Source organism: Oncorhynchus tshawytscha, linkage group LG34, assembly GCF_018296145.1.
Source record: "Oncorhynchus tshawytscha isolate Ot180627B linkage group LG34, Otsh_v2.0, whole genome shotgun sequence".
NCBI classification, from domain to species: domain Eukaryota; kingdom Metazoa; phylum Chordata; class Actinopteri; order Salmoniformes; family Salmonidae; genus Oncorhynchus; species Oncorhynchus tshawytscha.
The window spans coordinates 10238250-10261202 of NC_056462.1; the positions used below are offsets into that span (position 1 = coordinate 10238250).

General features: G+C 41.7%; 3 protein-coding genes, 1 long non-coding RNA gene and 1 pseudogene across 7 annotated transcripts in view; 1 reads left to right on the top strand and 4 right to left on the bottom strand.

Moving 5' to 3' along the window:
• The window catches only part of LOC112231940 (zinc finger protein 583), a 969163-nt gene that overhangs the window by 502855 nt on the left and 443355 nt on the right, over positions 1-22953 (top strand). The gene's annotated exons all lie outside the window — the stretch shown is intronic.
• The window catches only part of LOC112231889 (zinc finger protein with KRAB and SCAN domains 8-like), a 359191-nt gene that overhangs the window by 318821 nt on the left and 17417 nt on the right, over positions 1-22953 (bottom strand). The window lies entirely within an intron of this gene.
• Positions 1-22953, bottom strand: part of LOC112231888 (zinc finger protein 629) — a 233573-nt gene that overhangs the window by 204893 nt on the left and 5727 nt on the right. For both annotated transcript variants that reach the window (XM_042311926.1, XM_042311927.1), the window contains exon 3: positions 19970-20119. In XM_042311926.1, the coding sequence (XP_042167860.1) occupies positions 19970-20119 (150 nt within the window). The remainder of the gene's footprint in view (positions 1-19969; positions 20120-22953) is intronic.
• On the bottom strand, positions 702-9072 carry LOC112231907 (annotated as a pseudogene).
• On the bottom strand, positions 17847-19515 carry LOC121841808. The gene is made up of 2 exons (XR_006080763.1): positions 19473-19515; positions 17847-19054 (listed from the first exon to the last, which is right to left on the bottom strand). It is a non-coding gene; the product is annotated as an uncharacterized LOC121841808 (long non-coding RNA).

A 22953-nucleotide genomic window follows, 5' to 3' on the forward strand; every position in this document is an offset into this window, starting at 1 on the left:
AAGGTGAATTCCTCCCAGTGTCTGGTGGAAAGCAGACTGAACCAGGTTTTCCTCTAGGATTTTGTTTAGCTCCATTCCGTTTCATTTTTATCCTGAAAAACACTGCAATAATTAACGATTACAAGCATAACCATAACATGATGCAGCCACCTATATGCTTGAAAATGTGGAGAGTTGTACTCAGTAATGTCTTGTATTGGATTTGCCCCAAACATAACACTTTGTATTTGGGACAAAAAATGTATTGCGTTGCCACATTTCTTGCAGTATTACTTTAGTGTATTGATACACCATCCAAAGTGTAATTAATAACTTCACCATGCTCAAATGGATATACAATGTCTGCTTTTTTCTTTTTACCCATCTACCAATAGGTGCCCTTCTTTGCGAGGCATTGGAAAACCTCCTTGGTCTTTGTGGTTGAATCTAATCTGTGTTTGAAATTCATTTCTCGCCTGAAGGACCCTTGGAGATAATTGTAAAACACTATTATTGCACACAGAGTGAGTCCATGCAACTTATTATGTGACTTGTTAAGCTCATTTTTACTCCTGAATGTATTTATGGGTGGAATACTTATTGACTAAAAATGTTTCAGCTTTTCATTTTTTAATTAATTTGTCAACATTTCTAAAAACATTTTCACTTTGACATTATGGGGCATCGTGTGTAGGCCAGTGACAAACAAATAAAAAATGTAAATTCAGGCTCAAACACAATAAAATGTGGAAAAAGTCAAGAGGTGTGGATACTTTCTGAAGGCATTGTATATGCCTTATATATCACAAAATGTCTGGATACAATATAGACTACCCAGGAATATTCAACACATCTGTTACTCTAGTAATTCCAAATGCATCTGTGTAATACTCACCACTGCATCCTGTATCAAAATGTTGGCTGGTCCTCATTAAAGTCTCTTTTTGTTACAAAGCTTTACTACACAAGTTTCCAACTTACCTAACTTCGTTGTTGAAGTATAAAAACATGAGATCCCAAACCCGTTTACAGGGTTGGTTAACTCTTGAGGTTACTCGGATCTCCACTTTTAGTTTTAAATGCACCTCATTGATGGAACCAACTACAAAATACATTACAATTGGATGTTCTGGTCCGTTCGGCAATTCTTACAGAGGAATGTAACTGTTTTTCTTGAACATTTGTGTTGGGCTGTATTTCTTTCTTTTACATTTTATCTGATTTTATTTTGTCCTATTCATTGTATATGCAGGGCTCCCTTGTGAAAGAGACCCTGGTCTCAATGTTGACTCCCTGTTAAAGTAAAGGTCAAATCAAAAATATATTTTCGGCTGACAATAATGACAATTGATGTTTTTTTTTAATGCATCGCAGTCTCGATTAAGAGGAATAGTTACTTTCTATGTTATAGAGTGGAATGGTTTTTCTGCAGGTGTATCCTGAGGTAACTCCTTTCTAAAATCCTCCTCCTGCAGTGCGAACCACCTCTCTCCCGTGTGGATCTTCAGGTGCATCTTCAGCTGCTGCTAGCAGGAGAATCTCTTCTCACACTGGGGTCAGCTGTATTGTTTCTCCTCTGTGTGGACCCTCTGGTGTCTCTTCAGGTTGCCAGCATGGGCAAAGCGCATGTTACACTGGTTACAGCTGAAGGGTTTCTCCCCTGTGTGGACTCTTTGGTGCCTATTCAGACTGGACGATTGGGAGAAAGTGGCCCGGCACAGGTGGCAGCCATATGGTTTCTCCCCCGTGTGCATCCTCTGGTGGATCTCCACCTGTTGGGGGAAACTGAAGGCTTTCCCACAGAAGGAACACGTGAAGCGCTTCTCTATGGCGCTGCCACCTTTACTGATTCTGTCTCTACTACTGTCATTTGTCAATGGGCTTGTGTAGCCATTTAGTGTTGAGGAACTGGCATTGCCTGATGTTTGGTTTAACATAAGAAGAGTGTGAGGAGGATGAAGGCCAGGGAGTGTCTGTGTTGTCACAGGGTCCATGTTCCAGTTGATAGATCCTATAGGAGGCAGGCTGAAGGCAGCACCTGTTAGGGGGTTAACCTGAGGAGTCATCAGTCTCTCTGAATCACAACTATAGGAGCAGGACGGAGCATCGCTAGCCAAGTCTGTGTGTGTTCTCTCCCGCCCCATACCGACACCTTCCCGTCCCTGCAGACCAAAGCAATGCCTCGCCCTGGTCTCAGCCAGTCTGTTGTCATGGAGAATGAGTTTGGTTGTTGTTTTGTGTTCGACGGTCTGTTTCTGGTTAACAGTGTTGTTCCCCAGCCCAGAGTTCAAGACGCTGTCCCATCCACTGACCTCCACTATGTCGCCTCTGGTCCTGGCCTGCTCAGTGATATTGTCCCTTAGGCCCTTGGCTGCACCGGTCTGGGTCTGGTAATCCAAGATGGTCGCCCAGTCTCCTCTGTTAGCCTCCAGCCAACCACCTGCAGGAAGAGTTTAGAAAATAGACTTTACAAACATGACAGAGAACTCTACATATTACGTTTTTTTTGTCAATTACCTGGTAAAGTTCATACATTGTGTGTGTTTTTATATGCAAACATAAGTTGTATTGATTTCATTTGATGTATTGAATGAAGAAAAAAAAATAGGCGCATCACTATTCAATGTGCTATATGTATTTCTCCCTTACCTTGCACCCCCATCTTTAGTCCACTCAGCAGATCAATGCTCTCTGGTCTGTCTTCTATTGTCTCCTCTTTGACCAGCAGCAGATCAGGCTTCCCATCCTCCATGTCTACTGACTGTAAGAGATACAGAGTGAGAGGATGTTGGATCAAGAAATCTGATATGAGTACCCTGCTATGGGGATTGCTATGAGTACTATGCAAACATGATAGTTGATTTGATCACTTGATACTATTTAATGATTTGATAATTCAAAGGCATGGTTCCACACAAAATGAATCAAGACCTGGGCCCGTATCCACAAAGAGTATCGGAGTAGAAGTGCTGATCGAAGATCAGGTCCCCACTTGTCTACATTGTCATTCATTATGATCTAAAAAGAAAAACTGATCCTAGATCAACACTCCTACTCTGAGAGGCTTTGTGGATACGGGCCCTGACCTAATACCATTCAGACAGTAGTTTACAGTGGACTCACCTCAGTGAGACTGTGTGTGGTCCTGTGCTGCTCAGCTGGTTCCTCTGTGGGTTGAGCACGAGGTGTAGTCTGGTTTTCCTCCATGACCATGGTCCCCTCAGGGTTCCCCAGACCCTCCTCACACCCCTCCTCCTTCACCAGCAGCATCTCTGGAGCCTCCTCCTCCTGGAAGAGGCAGGTGATACAGACATACACTCCCTCAGGTATGTACACACAGATAATAAACACACTTTCAACATGGAGTGTTTACCCATCCCCACTACGTTTGAGTCCAATACTGTAGTTACAGAATGACTTAATTGTTGTTAAGCCCATCATGGTGGACAAGAATATGATGTTGTTGGTAAATATTAGTAGCCTATGATAAGTCAAAAGTCGTCATCAGCCAAACCCAACTAAACTATACAAAAATATAAACACAACACTCAACATTTTCAAAGATTTTACAGTTCATATAAGGAAATCAATCAACTGAAATAAATTAACTAGGCCCCAATCTATTGATTTCAAATGACTGGGCAGGGGTGCAGCCATGGGTGGGCCTTGGAGGGCATAGGCCCACCCACTTGGCAGCCAGGCCCAGCCAATCAGAATGAGTTTTTCCCCACAAAAGGATTTTATTACAGACAGAAATACTCCTAGGCTGGCGTGGTCTATAGCTGTGAGGCTGATTAGATGTACTACCAAATTCTCTAAAATGAAGTTGGAGGCAGTTTATGGTAGAGAAATTAACATTAGATTCTCTGGCAAAAGCTCTGGTGGACATTCCTGCAGTCAGCATGCCATTTGCATGCTCACTAAAAATTTGAGACATCTGTGGTATTATGTTGTGACAAAACTGCACATTTTAAAGTGGCCTTTTATTGCCCCCAGCATAAGTTGCACCTGTGTAATGATTACACTGTTTAATCAACTTCTTGATTTGCCACACCTGTCAGGTGGATGGATTATCTTGGCTAAATATAAATGCTCACTAATATGGGTGTAAACAGATTTGTGCATACAGAAAATGTCTTGGATTGTCTTTTTCAGCTCATGAAACATAGGATCAACACTTTACATGGAGAGTTTATATTTTTGTTCAGTGTGTTTTGACGTGTACAGTAGGTGTTTGTTCGTGTGTGGGTTTTTGTAGGTATATTTAGTAAGTCTATAATGGTTATAAAGCACTGTTGTGTGTATGCAGAATAGGGTGAGATCGGATGTGATGTGTACTAAAGAAAGTCTCAATGAAAGTCTTAAAATGGGACTTTTTATTCTGTTTTTATTAAACATAAACAAGTTTGAAAGCTGCAATATGTAACTTTTTGGGCAACCTGACAAAAATCACATAGAAATGTGAGTTATAGGTCTGTCTATAAGTCTAAGAAGTAGTAGATATGTTCTATATTAACTTTTTAAGTTTCATCTTTGCATCTTTTACACAAGCTTTAAAAAGCTGAAAATACAACATTTTTGGTTATGGAAAACATATTTCACAGCGGTTTAGATGGTACAATTATTCTCTACACAATGTCTACTTGCTTTGTCACAAACTATTCGAATTTTAGCAACCAGGAAATGGAAGAGTGATTTCTGCATTTTGCATCTTTAAATACACCATATGAAAACCATACATACAAAAAATCTGCATAAACTTGATCAACTGCATTAATTTTCTTATTAAAAGTGTCTTAGAAAAGAATTAAGTAGTTGAATGGAAGTGATGAAAATAGGCACTTGTGAACATGATATAGCTTACACAGTACAAACACAATATGTAACTGTATTTTCAGGCTTATATATGCCTTATAAAGTGCCTGGTGAAGTCTACCCACCTCTTGCATTGTATACATACAGTATTAAATTGAACGTTTTTCCTACTGATCTACACAATCTACTCCACATTTTCAAAGTGAAAGAAAGATTATAGAACATAGTGTGGCAGCATTATGTTATGGGTATGCTTGTCACCGGCAGGGACTGGAGACTTTGTCAGGATCAAAAGAAATATGAAAGGAGCAAAGCCCAGGTAAAAGGTTAGAGGAAATCCCCCGTCAGTCTTTAGAAAACCTAACTCTGGGATAGTGTTTTATTGTTCAGCAGGACAATTATACACATTTAATGCCAAAGACACAGCAGAATAGCTTTCCAAGAGGTGTCGAGTATTCCTGAGTAGTCCAGTCTCAGTCCTGAACTAATTTGCTTGAAATTCAGAGACAAGGTTTGAATATTGCTCACCGTCAATGATTCCCAACCAAATTTACTGAGCTTGAGCAATTTTGACCAAGAGTGTGCAATTTTGGTTCCTAAGAGTTGTGCAAAGTTGGTAGAATCTTATTCAAAATTATTCCCAGCTGTACTGGCTGCCAAAAGTGCTTCCACCTAGTAATAACTCTGGGTTGTGAAGACATACGCAATCAAGACATGGTCGTTTTTCAATTTTTCATACATTTGGAAAATTATCTATAATTTTTATTTCACTTTGAAAATGTGGAGTAGGTTGTGTAGATGGGTAGGAAAGAAACTAATGTAATCCCTTTTTAGATTTAATTTGAAGACAGCAAAATGTGAAGACTGTGCAAGGGATGTGTAGACTTTCACTAGCAACTGTATATCCCACAATGTCTGGATGCAATATTCCACCCAGGAATATTCAACACTGAAATCTGTTAAACTCAGTTCAGATACATAAGATGAGACACGACGGTCTTAAGGAGCTAGCTAGCTATTTTGCTATACATAGCTAGCCTATCTGACAAGTTATTATGGCCTCCATTCTGACCCAATTTAAGAGTGCGTAAATGGAACGTAATTCACTTTTAGTGCGCTTTTCTCTTTATGCGTATTCTGACCTTGAACCTAAACATTAGAACAGCATGCAATTCACCCACTATTTGTTTGAGGTGAAGCTCGAATAAATGAAGGTGTGAGGGAGCTGTATCTAGATACGCAGTATTCTGACCTTGACTTAATTCCCCCACCTTTACGCGTGAGGAAACCATGCACAAGGTCAAGCCAACCTGCCATATTCCAAGTGGAAAAAGTATCTACTTATTTTTTTCTGATAGAAATAACAGCATTTTGCATGCACTGTAATTTATAAATTGATAAGAGCTAGGTCAATGAGTAATCCGTTTGGAGAAGGGGATTGTAAATACACATGGCAATTGTTTTAGATTATTTTTCCTTATGATCCCGGAGGAAAATGTGAAACCAGCCATATGGAAGCAAACCAAAAATCATATCAACATGACATGTATTGAGGGCCCTTTCCCACAGTGAAATAAGATATAAATAGCACCGCCGTTATTCCGAATTTTAATTGTGTGCCCCCATAATTTGCGTTTCTGGTGCATGTATTACATGACGCTCACTTGCTACAAGTGGCAACTTTGTTGCATCATGTCATTGTAGAGGCACCATTACCGTGGAAACGGTCTCAACTGCACATCTCGTCTTCTTGATCTGAATGCCTCCTCTTTAGTCAGCTGTTGTACAACATAACATTCTAAAACAAGCTAGTTTGATCTTGTCTCATGTCGGCTGTTGCATCTGAACTGGGCTTAACTCTCGTTATTCCAAATGCATCTGTAGATCGTTTGTACTGACAACAATAAAAATGTATCTTTGTCTTTAATGCAGGGTTTGATCCAAGCTATGCAGTGGAATGATTTTTCTGCTGGTGTATATTGAGGTATCTCCTCTCTGAGAACCTCTTCCCGCAGTGCGTACAGGCGAACGGCTTCTCTCCTGTGTGGACCTTCAGGTGCATCTTCAGATGGTCCTGGCGGGAGAACCTCTTCTCACACTGGGGGCAGCTGTAGGGTTTCACCCCTGTGTGGACCCTCTGGTGCCTCTTCAGGCCACGAGCCTGGGCGAAGCGCATTTGACACTGGGTACAGCTGAAGGACTTCCCCCCTGTGTGGACCCTCTGGTGGATCTCCACCTTCTGGGGGCAGCTGAAGCCTTTGTTACAGAACATGCAGAGGAACCGTTTCTCTTTACTATTGCCTGATGTGGCTCCCCCTCCCTGAGACTGGGCTATAGCCCTGTGGTTTGAGTTCAATACCTGATCAAAAAGGATGCGGCCATGTGAATTAGAAGGTGCCATCGATGTGGACACTGAGTCCCTGAACGCGTGCAAAGGGGAGTGGGTCGCAACATTTATTTTTGTCTCTAAAAAGTCTCTGGTGTTGCCCTGAGAGTGTCCTTCTCCTAAGTGAGTCTTGTTTGCATTCCATGTCAGAGGAGCGTCGCCCTCCATTTTCACAGTCACCTCATCTACGACTATAACCTCCCCTTTCTTATCTAGGCAGCCTTCAGAGTCTAGACTATTACTGTACTGGTTCCAGTCCCCTCTAGACAGATCAGTCTGTGTCTCTAAAACCAAAGGCATGTTGCCAGGGTCCATCGCTGTAGTGTAAGAACAAGATGGATCATCACCGCCAGTGTCTAACGTGTGACCATAGCCATCCCCACGGGAATGAACCATCCTCTGGCTCTGGTGAAATACCGGTAAATACTCTGAGCCTGAAGCAGTAGGACAGCCCAGTGGCCCCTGCCCCAGTCTCTCTGTGTCTGATATGTGGTCAGATCCTCTGTGTAAGAGCCTTTGTGTTACAGTTAAAGGCTTGGTGTCTGTCTCTGATTTGAGGACGGCGTCGGGCCTTCCACTGACCTCCGTGATGCTGCGTTGGGTCCTGGGCTGGGGCGCAGAGGTGGTGGGGTCCTCCATGGCTTCATAGGGCGCACCAGCCACTCCAGTCTGGATGTCTCCACTTTGCATTGGGCCCTCTCCTTCAGACCTGTGCTGCTTGACCCCAGGACCTGCATCCTCTGCATCTGCAGACTGACACAAGCATTGGATAACATTGTTGTAGGGAAGTCTCACAACATCTCATATGGCAGAACAATTAGGATGTAAGCAAATTAATAGCTGAGGGGAGCCTTTCTGAAATAAACTGGTCACATTTGATATAACACTAACCTCTATCACGATAATGTGCTGGGTTGAGGTTCCACTCCCCTCATCAATAGTATCTGGTTGGTCATCTATCCATGTATTGTGTCCTGCTGGCTTCACAAAGCTCCTGTGGCCTCCAGGGAGATGTCCTTCACCCGAGAGAGTGTGATTGGGGTAAAAGAGCTGGTTAGGTTAGCTACTGTCAATGCTATACTGTACACTATTGACAGTTGACAAATGTCTAGAATTGACAAGGATATAAGTTAACAATTTGCATAATTTATTGATAAACTATTTATAGACTGATTATGTTCCATGCATCCTATTGTTTTCATTGAGTAAATAATAGGAATGCAGTAAATCAATGATCTGGTTATAATATGATATTGTGTCTTCGTGCAATATAGTTAAGTAATGAGGGGAATTACTGCATATTATCCAAAAACGGATCATGACCCAATTCTGGGTAACACATCTGAACACATGTACAGAGGGGAAACGGGCGACAGGCCGCTAAGCCTTGGCCTTCTGCTAAATGTACCTCTTGCCATTCCTCTGTATCGGTCGAGGATCTTGACACTACTGGGACGACTGGCGAGGACGCGCTCCCGTGCCACCTTCAGTTCGAGTAGCTGTAGTCTCCTCCGCAATGCCCGGTTTTCTTTTTGGCTTTGAGAAATTTCCAAACGAAACACTGCATAGTCGTCGTCTACGAGTTTACAGATGTCAGCCACCGCTGCATTCGCTAGAACCTCCATAATGGAGGCTATTTCAGTGTGAAAAACCATACAGTCAGCCATTGTTAGCAGCTAGGTAGCTAACGTTACCTAGATAACATATATCAACCAAGTCCTCAACGCGAATTAAACACTACCTAAGTATGTGATGCTGTGCAGTACCATGAGTCATAGTTTGAGTTCCAGGGTTTTAATAAACGTCTAAATAACAACAATGAAAACGCTAACGTGGTAATTGTTCTTGGTCACTTTACATTTCCGTTTACACTGAAGAGAAATTGTTATTGGGTGGAGTCATAGCTCATAGGGTGTGGCTAAATGAAAAACGGTACTATCGTTATCTTTTGATCTGAGAGCAGACCTGTTTAGAAATAAGTGTGTTAGCAAGAACAGAGTAGAATAAAATACAATACAATATAATTACTTTATTCAATTTACATCACCTCAGTAAGGTAAATAGTCAACTGTCTTAGAAATGTTTGGGGGCATCTGAAGCTAATTTCCTGCATTTCTACACAATCTAATAAGAATATCATATTTTTCTAAATTTATACATGAATGTGGATGCTACCATCATTACAGATAATTCTGAATGAATTATGATGAATGAGAAAGCTATAGAAATTTCATACACCTCTCCTGTTATTGTAATGGTGAGAGGTTAGTATGTCTTGGGGTATGATATTTGTGCGTCTAACTTTCTCACTAATCATTATTCACGATTCATTCACGATTATCCGTAATCAGTGTAGCATCCACATTAACTTAGAAGGGTTAATAAATATTATATTATTATTTACAATAAAAGTGACTCCAAAATGACACAATATATTATGTACAATTAATTTATATTGACAAAAACATTTCTGTACACAACCAAAACAAACAGCAAATGCATCCAACAAATGTGTATAGTCACAAGCTTGATTTAGTCATTGCGTGCTATGAATGTGGGACCAAATACTTAACTTTAATACACATAAGTGCATTTGTCCCAATACTTTTGCTCCTCTAAAATGGGGGGACTATGTAAAAGAAAATTGCTGTAATTTCTAAATGGTTTACCCAATATGGATGAAAATACCCTCAAATTAAAGCTGACATTCTGCACTTTGACTTCATCAAGCCTTGTTTGAGTTCAAGTCCACAATTTGAGTATAGAGCCAAAAGAATAAAAGATGCTTCACTGTCCAAAGAATTATGGAGGACACTGTAATTCATATCATAGGCATAATAGTACTGTAGAGCTCCTTTTACTTGCACACAATATATCTGGATCTCCCTGTCCTGCCTCTAGGGGTCCACAACCCAACACACCCCACCCAGCTTTAGGATCTTAGTGAAACATTCATTATTGGTTACAAGTGTGTTAGGCCAAGGCCAGAGTGACAACCAACAGTAAGGCAGACCCCCAGAACTGGGCAGCCCAGCATCTAGGGATAGCCTAAATAGGCATAGGCATCCCCCCTGACTTGGGCATGTTTTCAATACAGACTCCTTTTGTCGTACAGTATTCCATAAAAGGGCTCCATAATTTACAAATGTTGCACAGTATATCTTTAAACTTGTAATAAATCAAGTGATACATAACTTGACATTTTGGCCATCATTGTGACATTGTGGGAGGATTACCAACCTTCCAATTAAGGGCAATGGATGTCTTAGCCGCTATAAATGCTAGGTTACACAGTTTCTTCTGATAAGTCTCCAGTATCAATATTTCCAAACAACAACAAAAAAAAAACAGGTAGAAAGGAGAATATGTAGAAATGCCAGCCTTCACAAGAGCATAACATATGCAGATATGTCCCCTTTTGTGTTTTACATCTCCAGCAGTGGAATTACATTTCTCAGTGCATGATATTTAGTTTAACTGGCATATAGGATGTTCTATGGATGGTCTTAAACTGCAGTAGTTTATGTCTGAAATGATATGAACATGACTGGGCATTCAAATATACCTGTATCCATTCATTATCCTCAATAGTCTCCCAGGTCTTCCTCACATTTCTGTTTTACATATTTTGCGTCATCGGGAAAAGTCTCTATCAACCCTTGAAACAGATTGGGAATCAACTAAGCTTTGACAGCCTGCCTTAAAATATAGTGAACAAAAATAAACACAACATGCAACAATTTCAATGGTTTTAAAGAGTTACGGTTCATAAGGAAATCAGTCCATGAAATTAATTAATTAGGCCGTAATCTATGGATTTTACATGACTGAGCAGGGGAGCATCCAAGGGAGGGCCTGGGAGGGCAGAGACACACCCACTTTCTAGTCAGGCCCAACCACTGGGGAGCCAGGCCCAACCAATCAGATGGTCATGGCTCACATCAACACCATCCTCCAGGAAACTCTAGACCCACTCCAATTTGCATACCGCCCCAACAGATCCACAGATGATGCAATCACACTCCATACTGCCTTTTACCACCTGGACAAAAGGAACACCAATGTAAGAATGTTGTTCATTGACCAAAAGGTGAGCGTTCAACACCAGAGCGCCCACAAAGCTCAGCACCTTGGGACTAAACACCTCCCTCTGCAACTGGATCCTGGACGGGCAGCACCCAGGTGGCAAGGGTAGGCAACAACACATCTGCAATGCTGATCCTCAACACTGGGGCCCCTCAGGGGTGCGTGCTTAGTCCCCCCCTGTACTGCCTGTTCACCCACGACTGCGTGGCCAAGCACAACTCCAACACCCTCATTAAGTTTGCTGACGACACAACAGTGGTAGGCCTGATCACCGACAATGATGAGACAGCCAATAGGGAGGAGGTCAGAGACCTTACCCCAATCTACCCCCGCAAATTGACTCGGTTCCAGTATCCCCTGTTTATAGCCTCAGTTGCTACTGTTTGTTGACATGGCTTTCAAAGACCTTAGAAATGCAGGGTAGGATAGATATAGGTCTGTAGCAATTTGGGTCTAGAGTGTCTCCCCCTTTGAAGAGAGGGATGACAGATGCAGCTTTCCAATCTATGGGAATCTCAGACGATATGAAAGAGAGGTTGAACAGGCTAATAATAGGGGTTGCAACAATTTCAGCAGATCATTTTAAAAAGAGAGGGTCCAGATTGTCTAGCCCGGCTGATTTGTAGGGGTCCAGGTTTTGCAGTTCTTTAAGAACATCAGCTATCTGGATTTGGGTGAAGGATAAATAGGGGAGGCTTGGGCGAGTTGCTGTGGGGAGTGCAGGGCTGTTGACCGGGATAGGGTTAGCCAGGTGGAAAGCATGGCCAGCCGTAGAAAAATGCTTTTTGAATTTCTCAATTCAAGGTGGATTTATCGGTGGTGACAGATCTTGGTTGAAAACAGCAGAGGTGTATTTGGAGGGCAAGTTGGTTAGGATGATATCTATGAGTGTGCCTGTGTTTACGAATTTGGGGTTGTACCTGGTGGGTTCATTGACAATTTGTGAGAGATTGAGGGCATCAAGCTTAGATTGTAGGATGGCCGGGGTGTTAAAGCATGTCCCAGTTTAGGTCACCTAGCAGCACTACCTCTGAAGATAGATGGGTGGCAATCAGTTCACATATGGTGTCCAGGGCACAGCTGGGGGCAGAGGGTGGTCTATAGCAAGCGGCAACAGCGAGAGACTTGTTTCTGGAAAGGTGGATTTTTGAAAGTAGAAGCTCGGATTTTGGGTACAGACCTGGATCGTAAGACAGAACTCTGCAGGCTATCTCTGCAGTAGATTGCCACACCGCCCCCTTTGGCAGTTCTGTCTTGTCGGGAAATGTTATAGTTAGGGATGGAAATTTCAGGGTTTTTGGTGGTCTTCTTGAGCCAGGATTCATACACGGCTAGGACATCCAGGTTGGCAGAGTGTGCTAGGGTCTGGGGGTCTGGGGCTAGGGTCTGCTAGGGTCTGGGGCTCCATACAAGATCTCACCCTGTGGGGCATCAATGGTCATGAGGAAGGTGAGGGATCAGCCCAGAACTACATGGCAGGACCTGGTCAATGACCTGAAGAGAGCTGGGACCACAGTCTCAAAGAAAACCATTAGTAACACACTACGCCGTCATGGATTAAAATCCTGCAGTGCACGCAAGCTCCCCCTGCTCAAGCCAGCGCATGTCCAGGCCCGTCTGAAGTTTGCCAATGACCATCTGGATGATCCAGAGGAGGAATGGGAGAAGGTCATGTGGTCTGATGAGACAAAAATAGAGCTTTTTGGTCTAAACTCCACTCGCCGTGTTTGGAGGAAGAAGAAGGATGAGTACAACCCCAAGAACACCATCCCAACCATGAAGCATGGCGGTGGAAACATCATTCTTTGGGGATGCTTTTCTGCAAAGGAGACAGGACGACTGCACCATATTGAGGGGAGGATGGATGGGGCCATGTTTCGCGACATCTTGGCCAACAACCTCCTTCCCTCAGTAAGTGCACTGAAGATGGGTCGTGGCTGGGTCTTCCAGCATGACAACGACCCGAAACACACAGCCAGGGCAACTAAGGAGTGGCTCCGTAAGAAGCATCTCAAGGTCCTGGAGTGGCCTAGCCAGCAAATGAATTACTTAAAAATCATACAATGGGATTTTCTGGATTTTATTTTAGATTCCATTTATCACAGTTGAAGTGTACCTATGATAACAATTACAGACCTCTACATGCTTTGTAAGTAGGAAAACCTGCAAAATCATCAGTGTATCAAATACTTGTTCTCCCCACTGTAGTAGCTAGTTAGCTGGCTAGCATCTGTTGGGGTTCCGATTCAGGCGACGGTTCAGAAGACGGATCAGCAGGGCTCCGTATGGTGGGTATAGTGGCCAAAGAATTTGTCAGATGGGCCTCTTAAACTAACAGTCCGACGTACTTTAGACAGCTAGCGGGCCATGGCTAACTAGTAGCCAGTTAGCTGGCTAGCTTTTGATGAGTTCTTAAGTATAAAAATAGCAGATCCGTACCCCATTGGGTGAGACAGGTTGCAGGAGAGTATATTCAGTCTGTAGATAGAAAGTGATATTAAAATATTAAATATGTATACGAGAAAAAAAACGAACAAGGAAAAACAATGTTTACAAGGGACAGGATGGGACAAGACAAAAACACAAGTCCGACTGCTACGCCATCTTGACGTTTATGGAATTGTGGCTTCTTCCTTGCTGAGCGGCCTTTCAGGTTATGTCGATATAGGAGTTGTTTTACTGTGGATATAGATACTTTTGTACCTGTTTCCTCCATCTTCACAAATTCCTTTGCTGTTGTTCTTTGGATTGATTTACACTTTTCACACCAAAGTACGTTCATCTCTAGGAGACAGAACGCGTCTCCTTCCTGAGCAGTATGACGGCTGCGTGGTCCCATGGTGTTTATACTTGCGTACTATTGTTTGTACAGATGAACGTGGTACCTTCAGGCGTTTGGAAATTGCTCCCAAGGATGAACCAGCCTTGTGGAGGTCAACAAAATTTTTTCTGAGTTCTTGGCTGATTTCCTTTGATTTTCCCATGATGTCAAGCAAAGAGGCACTGACTTTGAAGGTAGGCCTTGAAATACATCCACAGGTACACTCCCAATTGACTCAAATTATGTCAATTAGCCTATCAGAAGCTTCTAAAGCCATGACATTTCCTGGAATTTTCCAAGCTGTTTAAAGGCACAGTCAACTTAGTGTAAACTTCTGACCCACTGGAATAGTGATACAGTGAATTATAAGTGAAATAATCTGTCTGTAAACAATTGTTGGAAAAATTACTTGTGTCATGCACAAAGTAGATGTCCTAACTGACTTGCCAAAACCATAGTTTATTAACAAGAAATTTGTGGAGTGGTTGAAAAACGAGTTTTAATGACTCCAACCTAAGTGTATGTAAACTTCCGACTTCAACTGTAGCTCCGCATTGACATGAATGGTAACTGATGCAAGCAGTAGAATCAGATTCAAAAAGCAGGTAAAAATACACTTTATGGAACAACAGGGACAGTGAAGACACACACAAAGGTACAGACACATGCATACGCACACATTGTGATATTGTTGTATGGTGGTTTTGAACATTTTGTGTTGTGGATATATGGTGGTGTAGGGATGTTATATGATGTACTGTTTTATCTTTAGCTCATTCAGTACAAACATAGTTCACTGTTTTATCTGTTGTTTTACATGTAATGTGGGTGCTTTGGTGTGTTTGGACCCCAGGAAGAGTAGCTGCTGCCATTGGGATCCTTTGTCTTAAGTGTGGGACCATGCCTTCAAATGATCAAATCACCGCCTAGAGTCGATGGATGCACATGTGTGCCAATGTAATTAACATAATACACAAATCCCTATCGAAATCAGTCTGTTTAAGGTAGAGATATGTTTTTTTTTTTGCATTGGATGTGTGTCAATCTGTCTATGTCGGCCTTCCCCATCTGCCGTGGAAAGTGGCAAAGCTACAGTGTTGTTTGTCAGACCAGCAGACATCCCAAAAATCTTTCTTCTCATGAAAACGGATTGTCCGACAAACTAATATGACCAGTCTAGGGAAAGAGGAGGCTCTGACGAACACGCTGGTGTTCTCCGTTTTGCCTCATGGAACTCGTTGCCAACTTGTGTTTGTAGTGTCCAAACCGTTTAGGCTACAAACTGATATGACCCAACTGTAGAAAGGGGAGATAAGTTTTGTTCTACGACCCCCACAAGTTTCACAGGACTTGTCTGAAGGTAACCCGGTACCGGTTAAAAACATTTATGGAAGTAGTTTTGTGCCTGCAAAAAAGGGTTAAATATGTGTACAAAAAAATCATATCTCCTAGATATAGGACAGACACTTTAAACCTTAAGATGAAAGAGAAGGGATCTTGGTTGCCATCACAGCTCAAAAGGGTATGTTAAATTAAATAGGGATGTGTGTTGTTCTTTGAAATACGGTACTGTTTATTAGGTTACACAAAGTGGTGTAAAGTACTTAAAGAAAAATACTTTAAGGTACTACTCAAGTAGTTTTTTTGGGGTATCTGTACTTTATATTTAACTAATTTTACTTCACTACATTCCTTAAGAAAATATTGTACTTTTTACTCCATACATTTTCCTTGACATCCAAAAGTACTTGTTACATTTTGAATGCTTAGCATGACAGGAAAATAGTCAAATTTATGCACTTATCAAGAGAACATCCCTGGTCATCCCTACGGTCTCTAATCTGGCGGACTCACTAAACACACTGTGCCCGCGGCTTTCAGTAAATAAATAAAACAAGAAAATGGTGCCATCTGGTTTGCTTAATATAAGGAATTTGAAATTATTTATACTTGTACTTTTGATACTTAATATATTTTAAACCAAATACTTGTATACTTTTACTTAGTATAATTTTACTGGGCGACGTTTACTTGAGTCATTTTCTATTATCTTTACTTTTACTCAAGTAGAATTGTTGGGTACTTTTTCCACCACTGATTACACATCATATCTCCTATGAGTATCTTTCAAACTGAGAACAGACTTGTTTAGAAAGAACAGTGTGATAGTAAGTACAGGTCGACCGATTAATCGGAATGACCGATTAATTAGGGCCGATTTCAAGTTTTCATAATAATCGGAAATCAGTGTTTTTGGACACCGATTTGGCCGATTTTTTATTTTTTTGAACTAGGCAAGTCATTTAAGAACACATTCTTATTTTCAATGACGGCCTAGGAACGGTGGGTTAACTGCCTTGTTCAGGGGCAGAATGACAGATTTTTACCTTGTCAGCTCGGGGATTCAATCTTGCAACCTTACAGTTAACTTGTCCAACGCTCTAACCACCTGATTACATTGCACTCCACGAGGAGACTGCCTGTTACGCAAATTCAGTAAGAAGCCAAGGTAAGTTGCTAGCTAGCATTAAACTTATCTTATAAAAAACAATCAATCAATCATAATCACTAGTTAACTACAGATGGTTGATGTAATTACTAGTTTATCTAGCATGTCCAGCGTTGCATATAACCGATGCGGTACGTATTTGCAAAAAATGACTGTCTTGCTCCAATGTGTACCTAACCATAAACATCAATGCCTTTCTTAAAATCAATACACAGAAGTATATATTTTTAAACCTGCATATTTAGCTAAAAGAAATCCAGGTTAGCAGGCAATATTAACCAGGCAATATTAACCATGACTCTGCGTTCATTGCACGCAGAGTCAGTGTATATGCAAAAGTTTGGGCCGCCTAATTTGCCAGAATTTTACGTAATTATGACATAACATTGAAGGTTGTGCAATGTAACAGGAATATTTAGATTTATGGATGCCACCAGTTAGATAAAGTACAGAGCGTTTTGCCAGCAGCTCGTCGCTGTGCTTCAAGCATTGAGCTGTTTATGACTTCAAGCCTATCAACTCCCGAGATTAGGCTGGTGTAACCAATGTGAAATGGCTAGCGGGGTGCGCGCTATTAGCGTTTCAAACGTCACTCGCTCTGAGACTTGGAGTGGTTGTTCCCCTTGCTCTGCAAGGGCCGCGGCTTTTGTGGAGCGATGGGTAACGCTGCTTTGAGGGTGGCTGTTGTTGATGTGTTCCTGGTTCGAGCCCAGGTAGGGGCGAGGAGAGGGACGGAAGCTATACTGTTACACTGGCAATACTAAAGTGCCTATAAAAACATTCAATAGTCAAAGGTATTTGAAATACAAATCGTATAGAGAGAAATTGTCCTATAATTCCTATAATAACTACAACCTAAAACTTCTTACCTGGGAATATTGAAGACTCATGTTAAAAGGAACCACCAGCTTTCATATGTTCTCATGTTCTGAGCAAGGAAATTAAACGTTAGCTTTCTTACATGGCACATATTGCACTTTTACTTTCTTCTCCAACACTTTGTTTTTGCATTATTTAAACCAAATTGTTTAATGTTTAATTTTATTTGAGGCAAAATTGATTTTGATGTATTATATTATGTTAAAATAAGTGTTCATTCAGTATTGTTGTAATTGTCATTATTACAAATAAAATAAAATAAAATATATATTTTTTTAATCGGCCGATTAATCGGCATCGGCTTTTTTGGTCCTCCAATAATCGGTATCGGTATCAGCGTTGAAAAATCATAATCAGTCGACCTCTATTAGTAAGGATAGAGTAGAAAAGAATAGAATGACTTTATTCCATCTACATCACCTCCAGTAAGGTAAATATTAAACTGTCCTTGTTTTAGCCTAGGTTTACTGTCTCTCTGAAAACAGGTATTTACACAAGCCTGTTTCAAATGACAAGTTACCAAAGGGTTATAATGAGGGGTATGTGGTTAATTACCCTCTTATCCCAAGACACTTCACACAATAACTATAATATATACAACCAGAATATAACCATTCTAAAGAATGGTTCCCAGAAATCTCCTGTGTACATCTCAAGCCACACTGCTACGAATTCTTCCCGTTGTGGACACTCTTATGTCTGGTAAGGTTAGTCAGGAAAGAGAAGCTCTTGTAACAGTTTGCACTTGAAGGGCCTCTCCTTGGTGTGAAATGTCTGATGCTCCTTCAAATAGTTTGCCCTAGTGAACCACTTCCCACACGTGGGAAAGGAGTAGGACTTGTCGGCGTCCGTCCTAACACTCGGCCACTCATGTTGTTACCCAATGACACCAGATGAGGTAGAAGCAGGACCCACCACCCTCAGGTGGTGAGTCTTTGAGATCCATCCTTGATCTCTAGCCATTGTTTGGGTGTTGTTGGGATTGTTATAGGTTAGGTACCTCTCGTGATGAATGCCCATCCTGACCCTGTCTGTATTCATGGGGAAACCATGACCAGGTAAGCTAGACCCAGGTCCAGGCTGTCTATGAACCCTGTCACCAGGCTTTAGACGAGACCCTGAAGGAGAAGACAGACTTGCTGATATACTACCACCAGGGGCGTCTCCCACCGCTCTCTGTGAAGGCTAAAGCCCAGGGTGACCTGCTCTGTTCATCATGGATACTGTGGTGTTTGTATCATAGGAACAGGATGATCTATCTCTATCAGCCCCAGGCCCTGCTTCATCCCTGCACTGAGACTGTGAAGAGAAGGTTCTGGGCTGCGGACTGGATCCCTGACTGGAGCCTCTGTCTCTCTGATGACCACCAGGACTGAGGTTGTTCAGTCCACCCGTCCACTGGTTGTCTTCTGTGTGGTGGTGGAGTCTCTGTCCCTCGGGGTTGGGTCCTGGTTCCGACTCAAGAAGGAACCATGACGGCTCTTGATCCAGTGTTCTGATCTGGGGCAAGGTTTGGTGACCAGTCACCTCAGAGATCCAGTCTCTCCTACCAGCAACACAGGTCCTCATGGACTGTAGACTGTAAAAACAAATTGAACAGAAGAGCATTTAAAAGTTTATATATGTTAAAATAAAACAAACTCTTTGCTGTACACACAGAAACATGACATGATATTATAAAATGTTTACCACAGTCAAGCTCATCCCTAACACTGTGATTCAAGTACCTAACAATATTTTCCATTTTTTTTGTAGTTTTACCCCTTTTTCTCCCCAATTTCGTGGTATCCAATTGGTAGTTACAGTCTTGTGTCATCGCTGCAAGTCCCGTACGGACTCGGGGGAGACATTATATACATTATAATGTGTGTTTTTGTATGTAAACACAAGTTGTATTGATTTCATTTTATGAATGAATACAAAACAACAGCCAAGAGTATCACTACTCCCATTGAAGATCTATTACTGTATGTAGGCTATATGTATTTCTCCCTTACCTTGTTCCCCCATCTTTAGTCCACTCAGCAGATCAATGCTCTCTGGTCTGTCTTCTATTGTCTCCTTTGACCAGCAGCAGATCAGGCTTCCCATCCTCCATGGCTACTGACTGTAAGAGATACAGAGTGAGAGGATGTTAGATCAAGAAATCTGATATGAGCACCCTGCTATGGAGCACATTCTGATTGGGTAATGAGGGATTGCTATGAGTACTATGCAAACATGTTAGTTGATCTGATTGACACTTGACACTCTTTAATGGTTTGATCATTTAAAAGCATGGTCCCACACTTAAGACAAAATGTATCAAGACCTGGGCCCGTATCCACGAAGAGTCTCAGAGTAAAAGTGCTGATCGAGGATCAGGTCCTCACCTGTCTATATAGTCTTATTCATTATGATCTAAAATGCAAAACTAATCCAAGATCAGCACTCCTACTCAGAGAGGCTTTGTGGATACGGGCCCTAATACCACAGTAGTTTACATTGGGCTCACCTCTGTGAGACTGTGTGTGGTCCTGTGCTGCTCAGCTGGTTCCTCTGTGGGTTCAGGGGGAGGTGTAGACTGGTTGTCCTCCATGACCATGGTCCCCTCAGGGTTACCCACACCCTCCTCCTTCACCAGCAGCAACTCTGGACCCTCCTCCTCTTGGAAGAGATAGGTGATACAGATCACACAGACATACACTCCCTCAGTGTTACCCATCCCCACTGCATTTGATTCCTATACTGTTGTTACTGATTGACTTAATTGTTGTTAAAGCCATCATGGTGGACATGATTGATTGATTTTATTTGTCAGTAATTTAAAAAAAAATATATATATAAACTCAGCAAAAAAATAAACATCCTCTCACTGTCAACTGTGTTTATTTTCAGCAAACTTAAAATGGGTAAATGTTTGTATGAACATAAGATTCAACCAAATCAAAAGTAACAGTCAATATCTGGTGTGGCCAACAGCTGCAATAAGTACTAGTTAGTTGGATTTATCTGTTAATTGAATGATTAGAATATTCCACCCTGAAACATATAATTGTATGGAATTGATTAGAATGTATAAAATTATAATCAATAAATGTGTGGTTCTAGTCAGAATGATTAGCTGGGCCTCCGTCTGTTTAATTCGACCTGTATCTTACAAATTCTAGGTCGCAGACTGAGTAGTATAATTGAATTGCGTTATGAATGAACATTGAGAACATAATTCTCTTGACAGTACTGCAGTGCATCTCCTCCTCATGGACTGAACCAGATTTGCCCATTCTTGCGGTGAGATGTTACCCCACTCTTCCACCAAGGCACTTGCATGCTCCCGGACATTTCTGGTGGGAATGGCCTTAGCCCTCACACTCCAATCCAACAGGTCCCAGATGTTCATTAATTGTTTATGGTTCATTGAACAAGCATGGGAAACAGTGTTTAAACCCTTTGTAATGAAGATCTGTGAAGTTATTTGGATTTTTACGCATTATCTTTAAAAGACAGGGTCCTGAAAAAGGGACGTTTCTTTTTTTGTTGAGTTTATACAGTGCCTTGCGAATGTATTCAGCCCCCTTGAACTTTGCGACCTTTTGCCACATTTCAGGCTTCAAACATAAAGATATAAAACTGTATTTTTTTGTGAAGAATCAACAACAAGTTGGACACAATCATGAAGTGGAACGACATTTATTGGATATTTCAAACTTTTTTAACAAATCAAAAACTGAAAAATTGGGCGTGCAAAATTATTCAGCCCCTTTACTTTCAGTGCAGCAAACTCTCTCCAAAAGTTCAGTGAGGATCTCTGAGTGATCCAATGTTGACCTAAATGACTAATGATGATAATAAATACAATCCACCTGTGTGTAATCAAGTCTCCGTACAAATGCACCTGCACTGTGATAGTCTCAGAGGTCCGTTAAAAGCGCAGAGAGCATCATGAAGAACAAGGAACACACCAGGCAGTTCCGAGATACTGTTGTGAAGAAGTTTAAAGCCGGATTTGGATAAAAAAAAGATTTCCCAAGCTTTAAACATCCCAAGGAGCACTGTGCAAGCGATAATATTGAAATGGAAGGAGTATCAGACCACTGCAAATCTACCAAGACCTGGCCGTCCCTCTAAACTGTCAGCTCATACAAGGAGAAGACTGATCAGAGATGCAGCCAAGAGGCCCATGATCACTCTGGATGAACTGCAGAGATCTACAGCTGAGGTGGGAGACTCTGTCCATAGGACAACAATCAGTCGTATATTGCACAAATCTGGCCTTTATGGAAGAGTGGCAAGAAGAAAGCCATTTCTTAAAGATATCCATAAAAAGTGTTGTTTAAAGTTTGCCACAAGCCACCTGGGAGACACACCAAACATGTGGAAGAAGGTGCTCTGGTCAGATGAAACCAAAATTGAACTTTTTGGCAACAATGCAAAACGTTATGTTTGGCGTAAAAGCAACACAGCTCATCACCCTGAACACACCATCCCCACTGTCAAACATGGTGGTGGCAGCATCATGGTTTGGGCCTGCTTTTCTTCAGCAGGGACAGGGAAGATGGTTAAAATTGATGGGAAGATGGATGGAGCCAAATACAGGACCATTCTGGAAGAAAACCTGATGGAGTCTGCAAAAGACCTGAGACTGGGACTGAGATTTGTCTTCCAACAAGACAATGATCCAAAACATAAAGCAAAATCTACAATGGAATGGTTCAAAAATAAACATATCCAGGTGTTAGAATGGCCAAGTCAAAGTCCAGACCTGAATCCAATCGAGAATCTGTGGAAAGAACTGAAAACTGCTGTTCACAAATGCTCTCCATCCAACCTCACTGAGCTCGAGCTGTTTTGCAAGGAGGAATGGGAAAAATTCCAGTCTCTCGATGTGCAAAACTGATAGAGACATACCCCAAGCAACTTACAGCTGTAATCGCAGCAAAAGGTGGCGCTACAAAGTATTAACTTAAGGGGGCTGAATAATTTTGCACGCCCAATTTTTCCGTTTTTGATTTGTTAAAAAAGTTTGAAATATCCAATAAATGTCGTTCCACTTCATGATTGTGTCCCACTTGTTGTTGATTCTTCACAAAAAAATACAGTTTTATAACTTTATGTTTGAAGCCTGAAATGTGGCAAAAGGTCGCAAAGGTCAAGGGGGCCGAATACTTTCGCAAGGCACTGTATATACATACACGCAGTACAAAGATGTTTTTTTACGGAAATATCACATTTACATACAGTAAGTATTCAGAGTCTTTACTCAGTACTTAGTTGAAGCACCTTTGGCAGCGATTACAGCCTTAAGTCTTCTTGGGTATGACGCTACAAGCTTGGCACACCTGTATTTGGGGAGTTTGTCCCATTCTTCTTTGCAGATCCTCTCAAGCTCTGTCAGGTTGGATGGAGAGTGTCGCTGCACAGCTATTTTTAGGTCTCTCTAGAGATGTTTGTCCGGGCTCTGGCTGGACCACTCAAGGACATTCAGAGACTTGTCCCGAA